Source organism: Syngnathus typhle, linkage group LG5, assembly GCF_033458585.1.
Source record: "Syngnathus typhle isolate RoL2023-S1 ecotype Sweden linkage group LG5, RoL_Styp_1.0, whole genome shotgun sequence".
NCBI classification, from domain to species: domain Eukaryota; kingdom Metazoa; phylum Chordata; class Actinopteri; order Syngnathiformes; family Syngnathidae; genus Syngnathus; species Syngnathus typhle.
Window position 1 is genome coordinate 16,487,419 of NC_083742.1, and position 18,193 is coordinate 16,505,611.

The 18,193-nt window shown below is 43.8% G+C and overlaps 2 protein-coding genes across 5 annotated transcripts; one reads left to right on the forward strand and one right to left on the reverse strand.

Moving 5' to 3' along the window:
- Window positions 1-1,590: 1,590 nt before the first annotated feature.
- dmrt1 (doublesex and mab-3 related transcription factor 1) lies at window positions 1,591-2,070 on the reverse strand. The gene is made up of 2 exons (XM_061278424.1): window positions 1,867-2,070; window positions 1,591-1,797 (listed from the first exon to the last, which is right to left on the reverse strand). Exons 1-2 carry the CDS (start codon window positions 2,068-2,070, stop codon window positions 1,591-1,593), a joined length of 411 nt encoding a protein of 136 aa, XP_061134408.1.
- A 911-nt stretch (window positions 2,071-2,981) lies between these two features.
- Window positions 2,982-17,829, forward strand: LOC133154382 (probable phospholipid-transporting ATPase IM). Of its 4 annotated transcripts, XM_061279038.1 has the most exons (28): window positions 2,983-3,163; window positions 7,968-8,068; window positions 8,166-8,224; window positions 8,880-8,993; window positions 9,062-9,160; window positions 9,735-9,796; window positions 10,161-10,233; window positions 10,336-10,406; window positions 10,490-10,572; window positions 10,639-10,797; window positions 10,879-10,967; window positions 11,105-11,298; window positions 11,447-11,655; window positions 11,742-11,785; window positions 11,875-12,040; window positions 12,121-12,309; window positions 12,550-12,665; window positions 12,744-12,908; window positions 12,977-13,088; window positions 13,394-13,499; window positions 13,583-13,724; window positions 14,325-14,508; window positions 14,637-14,860; window positions 15,282-15,365; window positions 15,459-15,704; window positions 15,775-15,913; window positions 16,030-16,160; window positions 16,458-17,829. In XM_061279038.1, exons 2-28 carry the CDS (start codon window positions 8,026-8,028, stop codon window positions 16,785-16,787), a joined length of 3,633 nt encoding a protein of 1,210 aa, XP_061135022.1. In that variant the 5' UTR covers window positions 2,983-3,163; window positions 7,968-8,025; the 3' UTR covers window positions 16,788-17,829. The 4 variants fall into 4 exon arrangements, 3 of the variants coding, with proteins under 3 accessions (XP_061135022.1, XP_061135023.1, XP_061135024.1); XM_061279039.1 differs by lacking the exons at window positions 2,983-3,163; window positions 7,968-8,068 and having other exon boundaries at window positions 8,187-8,329; XM_061279040.1 differs by lacking the exons at window positions 2,983-3,163; window positions 7,968-8,068; window positions 8,166-8,224; ... (1 more) ...; window positions 9,062-9,160; window positions 9,735-9,796 and adding an exon at window positions 9,859-10,078.
- Window positions 17,830-18,193: the final 364 nt, after the last annotated feature.

Here is an 18,193-nt window from a genome sequence, read left to right on the forward strand (position 1 = left end):
AGTGGCAAGGAGACCAAGACGACTGGTGACCCTTTTCTGCTGCAGCCTTCATCCGCCTTCCCAGCCGTTGTGACGCCACCCCTCAGGTCAGCCATCATCCTCCGCCTGGTCCACCGTTGAGGTCTTCACTATTTACCCATAGCTGGAGCTGTTTACCCACAGCCGGGACAGTGGTTGATGGGCAGTAGGGCGTGTCCACACACCGGTGGGCCTACATGCCACATCTCTGGGGCCCACTGCTGCTCCGAGATCCTGCACAACTTAGCCTGGGACCGCAAGGTGCCAGTTACCGTGTGTGGCCACGAGGAGGCGTGTGCAAGTCTTGGCAATGGAGAGGCTGTGTACCGGCTGAGGAGACTTACACACTCGGCTCCTCTTTTCACCCCCGGAAACAGAGGGCTAGCCGGTGGCGGTAGCTGAAAGCAGAAAAGTGGCAAGCAGAGGCAGCATGCAGCATGCACAAACTACAGGCACTACTACTCCAACACTACTGCACTGACGCATCACACGCCCTGTGCGCTGACAGTACACTATATTATGATTACCAGCAGCCTAATAATACAAAAATAAATGCACAAAACAACACAACAAGCACAAAACAAAAGAAGCAGCTCCCTCTCGCTGGCTGTCAGCATAGTAACAAAAAAAATAGCTATAAATCTATGTCAACGATTTACTAAATGTTTACTTAATGCTTAAATGTTTGGATGACATTATCAACCATTTAATTGAGGACAACCTTCGACCCACCAAGACGCTTTCTTACTTTTTACCGTATTGTAATCAACGTAGTACTAATAAATTTGCATTATGTATTGCGTTACTTGTGAATGTGTTATCATTATTCTATCTTAATTCTATAAAGTGACAAATTATCGAAGGTTTTTTTTTTGTCTTGCCAAGAAACTACAGCCGTGTCTCCCTCGCCAAAGTCAACAGCGCCCTCTAAAGGCCACTTGTGCGCTCGCTGGTGGAGCAAGTGACTTTTCTCCCATTCTCATCACACTTTTGCCTTATCGCCAAGGCCATATTGTTCTCTCATTCAACATATGACATTATTCATAAACGTCGGCACATCACTCAACATCGCGGAAGCGATGTGTGCTCGCCTCCTTTTTGTTTCCGCTCCTGTGGCGGGGGAAACGGCCTCGACCTGTCATGCAGTGCACCTCCTAAAGTTAAGTTCTCAGATACCAGAGTGCACACTATAGCAACAAGTGGGCACTTATTACATGCTGTATTTATCACGAAATGTGTGGCAATAATAATTTACCTCGCTCGGCCAAGGACAAATACGGAGCCAAAAATGTAACAAAGTGATCCACTGTTGATAACATGCTCAACTTTTCTTTTTTATAACATTGTTTCTATTTGCGCCAAACATTCTGCACACAGTCTTCTGATTAATTTTGCGTAATTGAATTTCTTCAGGTTTAATGTTGGTCTTTTTAAAAATAGATCAGGAAAAATCGACAGCAACGTGATATAAAGTACGAGCAACTGAAACTGCAGGCCTTTAAAACTGTCCCCTTTCAAATTAGCCGCATATCTTTGACACATCTGATATCTCCAAAATATTGCCTGCGTAGTTCATAAATGTTTGATGGAGATTGTCGCCTTACCTTTGGCAGACAGCAGAGGAGAAGAATCGGCCGTCAGTGTCAGGGATCGTCCTTGGGCCGCCGAGGGGCGGCGGGCCTCTTCTTTGCTTTTCACCACAGACTCCGACCTGGGCTGCTTTACCAGTTTGCAGATGCCCTCCTCCTCGTCCTGAACCTGCGCTCTCTTCAAGGCAACCTGGAACAAAAAATGACTTGCAAGTGAAACTTCAGGCAACGTGACCAGGATGTGTGCGTGTACAATTACCTGAGCCGCCATGATCCTCTGCCTCTCGGTTATAAGCTTACACTTTTCACATTGGCAATCTTTCCACTGGCAGAAGCGCTTGTGCCCCTTCAGGTTCGTCAAGAAGCCGTGATTCCTGCAGCGGGAACATTTTGGTTGTCGACGGCACTGCCTTAGTGGCGGTGCCCACCAGGATGAAGGCTGCTGGCCGGGCGGAGGTGCCATCTTGCTCATGGTGCTCTCAAATGAAAAGTGACTGCGTGTGCTGGAGATAAAGATGGGGGAGGATGAGAGGTCACTGGCCCTCCTCCGTCCTACAGGAACTTTTGTATCCCAAAGCAAGGGTGGAGTTATTCTTCACGTGGTCGGAAGTTATGTTGCGGTAAGCCCATTCAAACAAAAGTACTGAGAAATACAGAATTGATTTGATATATGTAGCGATCTGCAAATTATGGAAAATAAGGATCTAAAAAATTTTCCAGTGTTTTCATTTCAACAAAGGTGGAAAAGTAGCAACTCACGCTCAAGTAGGAATACCAGTATTTGTGAAAATAATGTACTCTGGTAAAGTACTGATTTAACATTTTGACTTTAGAAATAGTACAGAAAATAAAATAATCTCCAGTAAAAAAAAAACACATTTATTTGTATCAGTCATTTTAAAGTTTAATTATAAAGCTCCAAAACAACGTTTGACTCAGATATAATGGCCTTCCTTTTTCTTTAAAATTCTTTTTTTGTGGTCAATTATTTTTTAGCAGTTTTAATCGTGCCCATTTTATTGCGACACGCTTATATTTTTAACACTTTAAAACATCAGAAATGAACTCAAATTTCACCCTTCAGTCAGTGGGGGCGGAGCTTATTTAACTGCGGGGTGGATGCAGTACCAGTTGTCACCAGCAAGTGACGCACTCCCCATATGGTTGAGGTTGGTATTTGAATTTTGGTCAGTCGATAGTTTATAATTTTCAATTGTGAATAGAGTTAAAAACAAAAACCAGCATGAGATGACGCATCATTTTGGGAATTGTTTAATTTAAAAAAAAAAGAAAGATATAAAGAAGGCACTTTGGGAAAATACGTGACGTTTTGGTCCAGCGAACGTTGAGCCACGCCTCGAAGTGCGCCCCGCACTCAGCCAGCGCCGACTCGGCAATGGAGGGAGGCGACAAGAGAGGAAACAGAGGAGGGCTTAACTCGGAGAGAGTAGCAGTAAGGAAAATATTATTCAATCGTTTGTGCCTACTCGGAGCGAGAGGGCATCTTTTACTTTCATCCTCAGTAACTGCACTCACTCGTCGGCTCGGGAGTCGAGGTAAGTTGCCCCCCCCTGCCCCTCGTTCTCTTTGAACGAGGTATTCTATGTATTTTTGGACTCTTGAACGTTAAGTGTGTGAAGTGAGGGAAGAAGAAGTTGGCCTAGCTCAGCTTCTCTTTTCTTTAACGGCGAAAACTGTCAGATTTCTATCCACGGCTTAAGGGGAAAGTGCTTGAGTAGGATTGTGACACGTGCAGTTACCTTGAGTTGACTTAATTCATCTGTGGTATAACATCATCTTTTCACGTGGCACATTAAAAATGACAAGGTCAAATATGAAACTATAGTTTCAGAGGCCACTACACTTATGTCCAGTTGTAAACAAAAACTAATTGCGCTTAACGTGGACATCATTCTTTCATCTGTTTTTAAATGGAACTTTTTGTTTTGGACGTGAAGTATTCAAACTCAAAGAAAATATAAAATCACGATATAGATGTACCTAAGAGTAAAACTTCAAATCAAAATTTTGACAGTGTGCAGATTTAAAAAAAAAAAAAAAAAAAAATGTCTTCATTGCTACAGCAAATTCAATCAAAAATTGGTCTGGTAGTTCCCATAATTCCAACCTCCTAATAGTCTGTCATTGACCTTAAAAGGTTTGTAAATGGGCCTTCATTTGATCGCCTATCAATCAATGAATGTTATTATTCATTCGTAGAGGTCAATTAAAAGGTCAGGGGTTTAATTGGGTAAGATGAGAGGAGCCCTGAAGTGTCAGGTGAATTATTCAGAGCTCGATTGTTCATGTCTCTTTGTGCAGCGTCCCTGAGTTTCCGGTCGACCTTAGTCGTAAAGTATAAAAACACGTAATATGTTGGAGACTCTTAATTTGTCTTAAATACTTAGAAAAACATGCACGTTAGGTTTACGAAATCTTCTGACCGTCTTTGGTCTTCAATCGCTGACGTTTCCCTCAAAAAAAAAAAAAGATATTTTATCTGTTGAAGACTTATTTGTTTTAAATGCTTACAAAATCGCGTTCACGTTTACGTTTGGTTCATTGATCTCGAAATTCTCCTAACCATTTTCAAATATATCTGACTTTGATGTTACAAAAACAAAGATTGTCACTGATGCATACAAATCTCAGATTTTTTTTCTATTAAAAAAAAAAAATATATATATATATCTTACTAAACATTTTGCTTGGTCACTGCCAAAAGCCAGTTGTTTTTTTTCCTGGATTGAAATCTCCTCAACTGCTCGCTAATTGTTGACCCACAGCAGATTGAACTACTTTGAGTGTGTTTTCAAAACACAAGTTGACGTGTCCGCCAATTTCCTTCCTTTTGTCTCAACATGTTTGGACATCCCTGCTCAAAATAGTCCTCCAAATGTATACTGTATAACACAAATACTAAAATTGGAACAGATGTCAAGGGCACGTTAGGTTGTCTAAGAAGTCCATACATTTTCTTTGATGCATACAAAATTAGTTTCTTTCATTTTTTTTGGAAAAGGACAAACTGTAGCAGATAAATGCAAGATTGCGACATGTCCAAATTGGATTTCTGGTTGCCAGATGTGGCCGCAAAGCCTAAACCCGCCCGGACTGCTCTTAAGCAGGTGGAATAATTCTCAGACGCTGCGTTTGCTGGCTTGCTGTTATTATTAGCTTGCTGCCTTGATAAAACAAGGAGCCTCTGATAAAGCCTTGCATTACAAAAGCCGGCCTGGGAAGATCCTGGAGCATTCCTCAAAAGCCAAAGTGGGAGTTGGTTTCATCAAAGGACAGTACAGCCTTTCCTGGAAGCATAAACGTTCTCCTTTCTTCTCTCCGAAAGAAGCCTCTTGCTATTAGACATGATGGAGGAAATTCAACTTCTCCCTTATCTGATCACTGTTAAATGGAAGAATACTACAGGCAGTTTCAAAGGAAGGTGGTGCTCTGAGGTTAGGCTCACGTCAACAATGTACCGTTTTTTTCCGTGTATAGTGCGCCCCCATGTATAGTACGCACCCCTAACAATGGCATGCTGATGCTGGAAAAAAGCTTGTACCCATGTATAATACGCACCCAATTTTTATGAATTTTTTTTAATTTTTTTAAATTTTTTTTTTTTTTTTTTTTTTTTTTTTTTTTTTTTAAGTCCCAAAGATCGTCACACACGCAGGGAGGCAATGGGTCCCATTTTTAAAGTCTTCGGTATGGTCTTAACTAGGCTGGATGTCATTTTTTTTGTTGGCGTTGATTTCTCCGACTGCCCCTAAACGCACCACCACGCTCCGTGCGCAGGGGAATGAGGCGGCTCTGTATGGGAGATACGTTGAAGAGGAATAAAAACAACCTTGGAAACCAAAACTTGCCCCTCGTCGTGACTCGGAGCCGCAATAAATGTTTCGGATTTGTGTAGGGTACATTGTGACAGACGGCAAACTAGCAGGTGATCGAGCGAGCGTCTGATACAAGAGCATTGCGGTCGTATGGAGCGTGTTTGAAATGAACAGCAGAGACGAAAGGAACAAGGCAAAGTGTTGTGAAATAAAATATTACCTGTAATACGCATTTTGTTATTTGCTGATTGAAACTGCTAATTAAACTGTGAATTGAAACTAATAGGTGGAGAACTGAACTCTCGCTCTTTATATAGCTGACGTGTCTTGCGCAACCGTTCTGCGCATCTGTAATGGCGGCCTCCGTATGACGTCCGGTCCGCGATGGAGATTAAAAAACAAACAATATTTGACAATAACACACCATCGAGGATTGCACCATCGCATCAAACGATGTGTCGTCAATTATGAATTTTACTAAGTGTGTTGGGCAGGATGGCTGAATGCGATGCGCGATTGACAACAAACAAGAAGAAAGGTGAGTTTTATTTCGGGGGAGATTTGTCATGTCCCGTCCCCAGTTTTGCTATGTGTCTAGGTTGCCATAGTTTCTGTTCGTGTCACCCCGCTCTTCCTGTGTCACCTCAATCGATGTAACGTGTTTTGTATTTAAGTCCTGTCTGCCCCTCGCTCACCGTTGGATCATTGCATGTGTTACTGTCATTCTGTTCCTGTCTTTGGTAATGTCACCCTGTCTTTTTGTTCCACGACTTTGTCGGTCAGTCCTGTTGTTGGTTTTGTTGTACCATGACTTTATTTAAAAAAAAAAAAAAAAATTAAAAAAAAAAAAAATTAAAAATTTTTTTCTTTGTACCCATGTATAATACGCACCCCAGATTTTAGGACAATAAATTAGTAAAATATTGCGCACTATACACGGAAAAAAACGGTAGTCAAAACAGGAAATGTTTTCTTTTTCAAAACTTATTTTTTTTTATTTCCATGACAAAGCCTAACCCCTCACAAAAAAAAAAATCACACCATCATTTTCAGCTTCAGTGTTGACTTTAAGACCAAGCTAACAAACTCACAAGCCAACTAACCAGATGGTGTTCTACTCTGCAAATGCTACTCGAGTGAATAAAAGCTCATAAAAGGCCAGGAAAAAAAATAGGTGTGCTCTTCTGAATATTGCCTTTTCTCGGGAACGCCTCTGATGATCTATTTTGATTTTAAAAGCTGAAAAGCCCCGAGACAGTGCTGGCCTACACGTGCTTGTACACGCACAAGGTGGATCAAGTGAGCACTATTTTCTGACAATGGACGCAGTGTTCAGCGTCGAAAGTAGAGACGAATTCATCGGACAAGACAGCCATTCACGCCGCTTGACCTTTGAACCCTTCAGCCGGTTACAGGTGAATGTGACACTGGGATACTGTTGCCTTTGCATCAGCATCACCTCTCACATCCATCTCAATGATGCTGAGCAGCTTTTTGTTTCAGTCCGTTTGCTCATAAACCAGAAATTGTTTGGATCTTCCCATGGATGAACCAATAAATAAACATGAAACTATCAAGTGAACTAAAACGACCTCACTAAACTTTGGACATGAAAGTGAGCTGAGTTTAAAAGTCTTCTTCCTGTCGGTCTTGCGTCATTGTGGAAAATAAACTGGGCGGTTAGTTTAGTGAGTGAACAGTGAGTGACTGTTTGTCATGGCAATGTGGAGGGGAAATTCATGCGCGGTGTGTGTTCTGTTAAAAGACGCAAACGCACCATTTTCAAATGTGCGTGGAGTTCCCGTCCAAAGGCGCATTCCTGGACTAACACATGTGGCGGCTATTTATAGCGCCCGCGCTGACATCACCTTGGTGACCAAACGCTCGAAGGGCGGTCGAGACTGAATTAGCTTGTGATTTTTACAAGAATGATTTGACGCCTGACGTAACTTCAAAAAGGAAGACTGTTTTATTTTGTAAGTCAGTTGGACACACCTGGAGGGCAGGATGAAAATAAATTTGCAAGAAATTAGGCTGTCTAGAATGACATGTTCATATTAGCGACTAGCGAGTCGAGTCCCAGGTATGACCTCGCGAAATGGCCAAAAATACATCCGATTTAGCCGAGTCCAATTTGATGCAACTTAATGCAACGAGCTGAAAACTGCAAGAAACAATGTTGACTTCCTCCTTTGCTCCTTGGCACTTTCCTAATTACATTCCATGTGGGACGTGTTTACTCAGCATGGTCCCATGTGCTCGTCTTACACACACGCACACACGCTCGGATAATTGCCTGGCGGTTATAAAAATGCAAAAAAAAAAAAAAAAGATTGTGAATCGCAGATGCTATCAAGTGAGAAAATGCCAAAGAACGCAATGCATTAATTAGTGCCGTTGTAAATATGCCTCAGAGTGATTGTGAGGTCAAGACTGTGGTGGTGACTTTCAGAGATTCAGTTCATTAGTAAACGTCAACTGGAGGGGGCGGAAACTAAACTAAACCGTTGTCGCTTCTCCTCAGACAATATTTATGATGATGAAGATGGTGGTGGACAGATAGCAAAGAGAAGCAAGTCAAGATGTCGTTCTTTGGCCTCAATTGTGCCAGGAAGAATGAGCAAGGTAAGCTCGATTTAAAAAAAAAAAAAAAAATTTATCAACCGTTTTTTTTATTTAATTGTTCTAATTTAATTTATTGATATTTTTTCTTGTATGTCAGAGCTGGAGAGAAAACTCAGGGCCAACGACCGGGAATACAACCTCTCATTTAAATATGCCGTGAGTGTCAATCAGTCGTGTTCCAACACCTAGAGACGAGTTCATGTTATGATTTGCCCCGCCCCCCGAAACTTGTGGCAAAGCACCAAGGACCATGACCCCATGGTTAGTGTCCAGGTGCCACTGAGCGTCTACGCTAGTTTCAATATTTGCGCTATGATTCTACACACGCACACAAAACACCCAGGCGAAATCGGCCTCGCAGTAGAAATAAACAAAAATAATCACGTCTCCAAAAAGTCACACAGTGACAGGAATCATCTTGTATTTTTAATGGTAATTAGCTTTGTGTTTTCTTGTTTAATTTCAGTCTGTTGTTAGAGCACGTTTTTTTTTTTTTTTCATCTGTTTTAGTTGGACAAAAATGGTTAATTTTAGCTTCGTTTTTATTCGTTTTAAAATGAATACATTTAAAATGAACAATTCTCAAATGACTAATTGAACCCCCTTTCAAAATAAACACATTTAAAATAAACCCTAAAAGCTCAAGTATGAATTTAATTGATTAAGACAAAAACAAAGGACGTTATTGCTTGAACGTTGCTAGTAGTTTCAAGGTTGTTGTTTTTTTCTCCATATGCATTTCCGAATGTTTTTTTGTTAGCTTCCATTAACGACGCTAACCCCGCGGTGTACTTTGCCCCCCCCCCTACAGACGAACGCCATCAAGACATCCAAGTACAACTTCTTCACCTTCCTCCCTCTCAATCTCTTTGAGCAGTTCCAGAGGATCGCTAATGCCTACTTTCTGTTCCTGCTGGTGCTCCAGGTGCTGTCCAATTCTTTGACATTGCGCAGGAACTTGAGGAGGGTTTCATTTTCTCTCTTGTCCGTCAGTTGATTCCTGAGATCTCGTCGCTGTCCTGGTTCACCACCGTGGTGCCTTTGGTGCTGGTGCTGTCCGTCACCGCTGCCAAGGATGCCACTGATGACATCGTAAGCGCCACGCCCACCTCTTGGGATACTATAAAACTTACAATAAAAAAAAATAACACAAACCATTGCAAGCATACAGTAGATAATAGAATCCAAAGAAATCATGGAAGAATATATGTGCACCTGAATAAAACATTCAAATATAAAAATGTAGGTAAATCAAATTGATTACTATATTTGAAGTAAACATGTCAAATAGGTATTTATTATATTTGACTCACGGTAAATGTGCGTGGGAGCGGACCGAATTCCCTTCAAGCGGCCAGTTGCGTCACCACGATTTCACAAAAAAAATGCTCGATTCCCGTTTTTTTGTGCCGATCTTACATCACGCAAGCGCTTCCCTTTGTGAGATACACTCAGACCTTTGACTCCAGGAGTGCAGAGAGATCTCATCAAAGATACACTCATGACCTTTGACCTTTAGAGGAATTCCAGACACAATGAAATGAGCTAGGATGATGTCATGCCTTAAACATAAGCTCAGGTAGACAGAGACTCAAGGGCTGCTTGAGTTTGAATGCGGAAAAGCAGGTAAATAATCAAACTTTTTATTGTGCGTGTACGCTTCTAGAATCGCCACCGGAATGACAATCACGTCAACAACAGAAAAGTCCAAGTCCTCATCGATGAAAAGCAAGTATTGTAATTTATGTTGTTTTTACATGGATTTACAGGTCAACGGGATTTGAAAAAAAAAAAAAACAGCAATGTCATTCCTGTGTGTGTGTGGGGGGGGGGGCTTGAGTGTTTTGAGTGGGTTGCGCTGCTTACTCATCACAGAAGGTGAAGGAGTTTGTCTGATGTTGAAATGAGCTCAAGCAAAGTCGCTCAGCCTCGCAACCGAGTTACAGCAGGAAGCAGTCCGGAAACTTCCTGTCTGCAATGCAGCTACCACGACCCAACGCCCATATTTGGGTTGGGTTGATTTCCTGAAATACAAATGCAGTTTTGTCATCAAACTTAACATCCTGTTTCTAACCCTCCCCCCGCCCGCCAGACTGCGCAGCGAGAAGTGGATGGACGTTCATGTGGGAGACATCATCAAGCTGGAAAACAACCAGTTTGTCACAGTGAGGCTTTGATTTGACACATGTGCAAGGACGTCAAAAATAATTGGAGTGCTGCTTTGAATTTGACAAACTGCTTATAATGCCTGTACAACTGTCTCTTAGGCTGACCTCCTCCTGCTGTCCAGCAGTGAACCACTCAACCTAGTCTACATCGAGACAGCAGAGCTAGACGGGTAAACCCTGCTTCTGGTCCTGGTACAGGCCGACAAACAGCCATTTTTGTTTTGGCCCAACATTTTTCCCCCCTTTCCCTAAGCGAGACCAACTTGAAAGTACGCCAGGCCCTGACGGTGACCGGGGACCTCGGTGATGATGTCAGCAAGCTGGCGGACTTCAATGGTAGGACACAAAAGAAAAAAAAGTGAACATCGTTGGTATTTGTCTGAAACCGTTTGTGTCACAAAGGCGAAGTCCTCTGCGAGCCTCCCAACAACCGGCTGGACCGCTTCACGGGGACGCTGGCCTTTGCGGGGCAGAAGTACGCTCTGGACAACGAAAAGATCCTGTTGCGGGGTTGCACCCTGAGGAACACCGAGTGGTGCTTCGGACTGGTGCTCTTTGCAGGTGGCGTGACTCTTCTTCTCGGAAGGAACGTCATCATCTGTCACTCGAAGCCAGCTTTTATCTCCTTGTTTTTCATGCTAGGTCCGGAAACCAAACTGATGCAGAACTGCGGCAAAAGCACTTTCAAGAGGACCAGCGTGGACCGTCTGATGAACGTCCTCGTTCTGTTTGTGAGCACGTTTCTTTGATACGAAACAAGTTAAAGAAGCACTTAAAACGCGGGCCCGACCGATTCATCGGCAGTCTCTTCGGCGTCCTTGACACAATTTGCACCCCCCCCCCCCTCCCTCACTGTTCCCGCATGCAGATCTTTGGCTTCCTGGCGTTCATGTGTACCGTCCTTGCCATCGGGAACTACTGCTGGGAGCTGGGCGAGGGCTCCGCATTCACCGTGTTCCTGCCCAGGCAGAACGGCCACGATGGCGCCTTCTCCTCCTTTCTCACCTTCTGGTCCTACGTCATCATCCTCAACACGGTGGTGCCCATTTCGCTTTATGTCAGGTGAGGACCAAGTGCTTAACTCTGATCGGGTTTCTCGGCCGACCGCAATTTTGGGAGCACCGACCATTTACGTTTTTTGAATGGAGCCTCCGAGTTGCACTGAGGTCAAGAAAATCTTCCCTTTTTTTTTTTTTTTTTTTTTATCCAGTGTGGAGTTCATCCGCCTGGGCAACAGTTTCTACATCGACTGGGACCGGAAGATGTACCACTCTCGCAGCGACACCCCCGCCGTGGCGCGCACCACCACGCTAAATGAGGAGCTGGGTCAAATCAAGTACGTGTTCAGCGACAAGACGGGCACGCTGACGCAAAACATCATGACCTTCAACAAGTGCTCCATCAACGGGAAGACGTACGGTGAGCAAACTTGACTTTTGGGGGAAAAGATATGGTGGTAAATGTCGTGGCATTCACATTTGTGGTGCGCTGGTGTTCCTTCACAGGCGATGTCTTTGACTACATGGGCCAGAGACTTGAAATTAATGAGGTGAGATTTGAAAGGTCAAATGATTTATGTATCTTGATCTCTCTTTTTTTTTTTTTTAAATGCCACTCTCATGCCGTACGTGTGAGCAGCACACCGAGACGGTGGATTTCTCCTTCAACCCGCTGGCGGACCCTCGCTTCACTTTCCACGATCACGCGCTGGTGGAGGCCGTCAAGCTGGAGATCCCTGAAGTCCACGCCTTCTTCCGACTGCTTGCGCTTTGCCACACCGTCATGGCGGAGGAAAAGAAAGAAGGTGAGCTCATTTTGCAGGGTTGTTTATTTCATTTACTGAATCCGAATAAAACAACAACAAACAAAACCTCCCACCTGCAGGGGAGCTCTCGTACCAGGCTCAGTCTCCTGACGAGGGCGCTCTGGTCACAGCCGCCAGGAACTTCGGCTTTGTCTTCCGTTCGCGGACGCCCGACAGCATCTCCATTGTGGAAATGGGAGAGCAGTGCACTTATAAACTCTTGGCCATCCTGGATTTCAACAATGTCCGCAAGAGGATGTCCGTCATCGGTAAACAAGCGGGAAAATTGCAGTGTTTCATTTTTGAAGTATGTCTGACAGCCCCGATGGGAGGCGTCATTGGGTAGCTAGTAAAAGTCACGAGTCATGTTATGTAAGCCGAAAGAAATGCAAAGGCCAGTATTCAGGAAGAAAATACATGAATGGTGCTTCATGGAAACTAAAATGGAGAAAAGTATTTGAAAACGATTGATTTATTTTATTCCCTTGTCTCCCTCACCTTCAAACCAGTTCGCAGCCCCGAGGGTAAGCTGTCGCTGTACTGCAAAGGAGCCGACACCATCATCTGCGAGAGGCTGCACGGCTCCTGCACTAAACTGACAAACGTCACCACAGAGCACCTCAACGTGAGAGCACGTCCCGCGCTTTACGGGAAACCGCCCGTCCGCACGCACGCAATTGACGTTTGTGCCTTCCCTCTGCAGGAGTTTGCAGGCGAAGGCCTGCGGACCCTGGCGCTGGCCTACAAAGACCTGGACGAGGACTTTTTCCTCCAGTGGCAACAGCGCCACCACGAAGCCAGCACGGCGCTGGAAGGGCGCGAGGACAAACTGGAGCAGCTGTACGAGGAGATCGAGACCGACCTGCTGGTAGGCGGCCAGGGCAAGTTGCTCCAAGTTGAATCCGATGCGGTAAGCTGTCACGTATGCCCGTCCAGTTGCTAGGGGCGACGGCGATCGAAGACAAGCTGCAGGACGGAGTAGCCCAGACCATCGAGCAGCTGTCCAAAGCCGACATCAACATCTGGGTTCTTACTGGCGACAAGCAAGGTATTCAAGTTTTAAATACATGTCATTGGTTTTCAATTGTTGCTTTTCTTTCAGCTTTTTAATTTGAAAAGAAAATTGTTTTTTTTCCAAATTGATCTGAAACTTAGTTGACGTTTTAGAGTTATAAGTTTTATATGGTTTCCAGAATTTCTTTAGTTGTGATGTTCATTTTTATTCTTTTATTTTATTTATTTTTTTCAATTTGTGTCAGTTGATTTCGTTTCATTCTTTATTCCTCAGTTGCGTACCACTTATCTGCATACTCGAGCAATATTTTTCCCGCTATTAAAATATTCCTATTGCAGAAACAGCGGAAAACATCGGCTACTCGTGCAACCTGCTGCGCGAGGAGATGAACGACGTCTTTGTCATTTCTGGCAACTCGCCGGAGGATGTGAGGCAGGAGCTCAGGTAGCTGTTGCCGATTTTTTTTTTTTTTCCCTTACTATTTTTAATTGTGTTTTTTCTTTAATTTATTCGTGCACATGTGCCAGGAATGCGCAGAAGACCATGAAACCAGGTGCCACTGAGGATTGCACATTTTTGCCAGAGAGGACTCTGGGTAAAAGCGTGAAGGCCCTCGCGGATGAAACGGTGAACGGCGAATATGGCCTTGTCATCAACGGACACAGTCTGGTACAGCCCATGAAACTTTTTTTTATCAGCATGTTGCTAATCGCGCAGTCTGTTAAATTAGCTCTTAACTCCTTTTTGTGGAATGTCAAGGTTGCTTTATATTTTTACTTATTAACACATCACAACCTGTAAAGAAAAGAAAATTGCATATAACCGTTCCGATTATCGGAGTTTTATGATGTCAAATATATTAATAATAATTCATTAAATTTGTATAGCGCTTTTCAAAAACCCAAAGACGCTTACAGGGAACAAGGCAAAAACATACATGAAGGCAGGGGGACGGGGAGGAAACAATCGGATAAACTTAAGAGGAAACCAGTTATGGGTAGGGGAGGTCATGAGCTTGGGAGAAGAGGTAAGGTTTTAGACGGGACTCAAATATGGGGAGTGTGGGTGAGTCACAGACAGACTGGGGGAGAGAGTTCCAGAGTCGGGGTGATGTGCAGGAGAAGGCTCTGTCACCGAAGGATTTATAAAATTTATATATATATATTATTAATTTATTAAATATGGTCATCGACGTCAGCCAAAAAGAAATTCCATATCGGTTGGGCCCGAGTCAAAAGTTACAGTGGTGTTTGTTTTTTGTTGTGGCAGGCATACGCGTTGGAACGCAGCATGGAACTTGACTTCCTGCGCACGGCGTGCATGTGCAAAGCGGTGATCTGCTGCCGCGTCACGCCGCTGCAGAAGGCGCAGGTGGTGGAACTGGTCAAGATGTACAAACGCGCCGTCACGCTGGCCATCGGCGACGGCGCCAATGACGTCAGCATGATCAAAGGTAAGCGGAATCTCAACTTCATCTTCAACTGGCTTGCCGTTTTTTATTTGAATTTATGCTTTGGCTGTGATTATTTAAAAAAAAAGACCATACACAACCTAAAACGTGTTGTCGGTGCTGCCCTCTAGTGGCGCACATCGGTGTGGGTATCTCGGGCCAGGAGGGCATGCAGGCGGTGCTGTCCAGTGACTACTCGTTTGCCCAGTTTCGCTTCCTGCAGCGCCTCCTGCTGGTGCACGGCCGCTGGTCCTACCTGCGCATGTGCAAGTTTCTACGCTACTTCTTCTACAAAAACTTCACCTTTACCTTTGTCCACTTCTGGTACGCCTTCTTCTGCGGCTTTTCGGCGCAGGTGAGAATCGAGGGCAGCGGATTGGCTTTCACCACCCTAGTGGAACATTATTGAAGCCATTCGAGCTTTTTTATTTATTGATCCCCAGAACATAACTGCTTTCTTTGAAATTGTAAATAATCTCGTTATTTTTTTTTAGTATCAGTTCACTTTTATTCTTCATTTTGATTTAGGATTTAATTAATTTCTTATATATTACTGTAATTGTTTCAATTTAATGTATTTTATTTAGTACTATTTTAATTTTCTGTGTTCTTTAAATAACTTCATAAATTCATTTTATAACTGCTTCAAGTCTAAATGTTCTTGTGTCTCCTTTATTGGAAATTTAATGTGTGTTAGAATATTTCAATGTCTTATTTTTTCTTTTAGTAACATCTTATTTATTTACATTTAAATTGATGTGACTTTTACCTTTCAGACAGTGTATGATGAATTGTTCATTACACTGTACAATCTGGTGTACACAGCGTTGCCTGTGCTAGGAATGAGCCTCTTTGATCAGGTAAAATTTCATCTCAAATCGTCAAGCAAGCCCTGCAATTTCTTGGTATGCCAAGAAACGATTTAAAAATCCCCTTCCACTCGTTGAATAAAGGACGTGAACGACGCGTGGAGCTTCCAGCACCCTCAGCTGTATGTGCCGGGCCAACTCAACCTGTACTTCAGCAAGACGGCCTTCTTCAAGTGTGCCTTGCACAGCTGCTACAGCTCCCTGGTGCTCTTCTTCATCCCGTACGGCGCCGTCAGTCAGGCGGCCCGCACCGACGGCCGGGATGTGGCCGACTACCAGTCCTTTGCTGTCCTCACGCAGACCTGCCTACTGTTTGCTGTCACCATCCAGGTATGAAGTTTTCAGCCTCCTTTTTTCAAGGCAACTACCCATCTTACGCTCTACGCCTGTGCGTGCCTAGCTGGGTTTGGAGATGTCCTACTGGACGGCAGTCAACACCGTCTTTGTCGTGGGCAGCCTGGTCATGTATTTCGTCGTCACCTTCACCATGTACAGCAACGGCCTGTTCCTCGTGCTGCCCTCAGCCTTCCCCTTCATAGGTATGCCCAAAATGGCTATACAGTGATCAATCATAAATGATTGTGTTTGGATCCTATTCCAACTTTGACAAGGCAAATGGCAAGCGATGCGAACGTGTGGCTTACGATGTGTGTAGGCACGGCGAGGAACTCCCTGAGCCAGCCCAACATCTGGCTGACCATTGTGCTCACCTCCATTTTGTGCACCCTTCCTGTCGTCACCTATCGCTTCCTACTGATCCTCCTCCGTCCCACCATCAATGACAAGGTAAAAGTGGATACCTAAATGTGTTTGTTTTTTTTTTAAACTGTGACGATCTGGTTGTGGGAAATGTCGTCTATGATGACACAAAAAAAATAATAATAATTCAAGACGCTTTCGTAGAAGATGACAAAACAAGAAATGAATGTGAATACGAAAATGTGCCTTCATAAAAGAAGCAAATTTTGTCATCAAGGATTAGCGCTTGGCTGCAGTTGAATCGTCGAACCGTCATTCAGCTCGGTACGCCGCGCACCTTTTATCAGCAATGTTTTGGATTCACGTGTCCAACATTCTTCCTAGGTCATGTTCAAGGTCCGACAGGCCAAAGCATCACCTCCCCCACTTCCTCGCCGAGCCAGAATCCGCCGCACCAGCTCCCGCCGCTCCGGCTACGCCTTCTCGCACGCGCAGGGCTACGGCGACCTGGTAACGTCGGGTCGCTTCCTGCGGCGCCCCGCCCCGCCTCGCTCGTCGGGGTTCGCCCACACGGGCCGCGCCACTTCAGGGTTCAGCCCAATGGGCCGCTCGGCCGGGTATAGCCCGGCCGAGCGCGCGCAGTACGCCAAGGCCCAGGAGGTGGAGACGACCTCGCTGCAAATGTACAGGACCATCAGTGACGCCGCTCTTTGACCACTGGTGAGCACCTAAAACAAGACTCTTGTTTGTGAGGAAGGAAGCAGGTATATTCAAAGAGGACAAAGTGTCTTCATGTTTACAAACTATTTTTAGCCCTGGGAGTGCAAGTATGAATGGCAGGGTTAGGGGGTAATTGGGTTCAGGACCATATGTTGCCTTAAAAGCATTTTGTACTTTTCTACATCTGTGTTTGTATGTAGGCGTAAGATCCTTGTGAAGAAGATTCACCAAAACTAAATGGAGGACTTTGCGGTCGTGTAATAACATTGTACAACCCCTTGTCATAATAGCTCATATCTCATCCGCTGATTTATGGTTGGAATTTTCGATGGATTTTTTTTTTTTTGGGGGGGGGGGGGGTTGTTGTTTGTTTTGGCATCATAAAAAAGGGAATTTTATTGGAGATAACTGGCACGACTGGACTAGAACTACCTGATGTGACCACTATCAGGCTACCATACGTGATGACAAAAAACATAATCTATAAAAATGAATATTGTGAAGGTCAAAAAAAAATAATTTGATGAAAGTAGTAATACGCACGTTAGTTTAATGTCATTTGACTTGGTCAGTACTCCTTTTTCCATGCCATCATTGCACGTAAAGTTCTTTGTCACAAGCTAGTTGACAGTCACTCAGCAGCGCCTCTCCTGGCTGCATCTAAGTACTCCATTTTGCCTCCAATTTTCATAGACATGATTAATCGACACAAGTCATTGTTTAAGCTCGTTCCTTCTTTCTTGTACTGGAAAATCAGCGTGAAGCAAACATAAAAACGCATGTACTGAATGTAACCAATTCCTTATTTCATATAGCATACAATCGAGTAGGCAATAATCACAAAATACTGCTTTTATACCACTTTGTATTTATCTGTGCCTTCATTGAGCATGACAATGTTTGATCATTTTATATGTGCATTTCTGTGGACTTTTTAAAACTATGTTTTGTATCTTTTTTTATACTAAGCGTCACTGCGATATCGCGGTAATACACGAATAAGAATAAAAGGTGTTATTTTTGTCGTCTTCATAAAGTGAAATGAGATTTATGAAGCGCAGGTGGTGCTACAACCCTTTCAAAACACCTAATGTACATGCAAATAAAATGAAAGCCGCAAATGTAGTACTAAGCATGTTCACGCAGTCATAATATAAAATGTAAAATTATGACAACATATACTAAAAATAGTAGTGTACACGTTTGAACTGTACCTAGGGTACCTAATGAAGTGTCCAGTGGGAGAATTGTCTTCCTGTTGTCTGTCTTCGGAAACTGACCGATGCTGCCTTCGCGTCACACAAAAAGTCGTTAATTTGCCAATTTACCATTGAAACGATCATTTTGGTGCTGACAGATAGAACTTGAAGAACGTGTCTATGGGTACATAGAGTAGCACA

Excerpts from the sequence above, each read along its gene's own strand:
- LOC133154382 (XM_061279038.1), top strand. The coding sequence starts at position 8,026 with ATGTCGTTCTTTGGCCTCAATTGTGCCAGGAAGAATGAGCAAG. Across the intron at positions 10,407-10,489 it reads GAGACAGCAGAGCTAGACGG|CGAGACCAACTTGAAAGTAC; the intron begins GTAAACCCTGCT and ends CCTTTCCCTAAG. Across the intron at positions 15,366-15,458 it reads GAATGAGCCTCTTTGATCAG|GACGTGAACGACGCGTGGAG; the intron begins GTAAAATTTCAT and ends CGTTGAATAAAG.
- dmrt1 (XM_061278424.1), bottom strand. The coding sequence starts at position 2,070 with ATGGCACCTCCGCCCGGCCAGCAGCCTTCATCCTGGTGGGCACCGCCA. Across the intron at positions 1,798-1,866 it reads AGAGGATCATGGCGGCTCAG|GTTGCCTTGAAGAGAGCGCA; the intron begins GTAATTGTACAC and ends TTTTTGTTCCAG.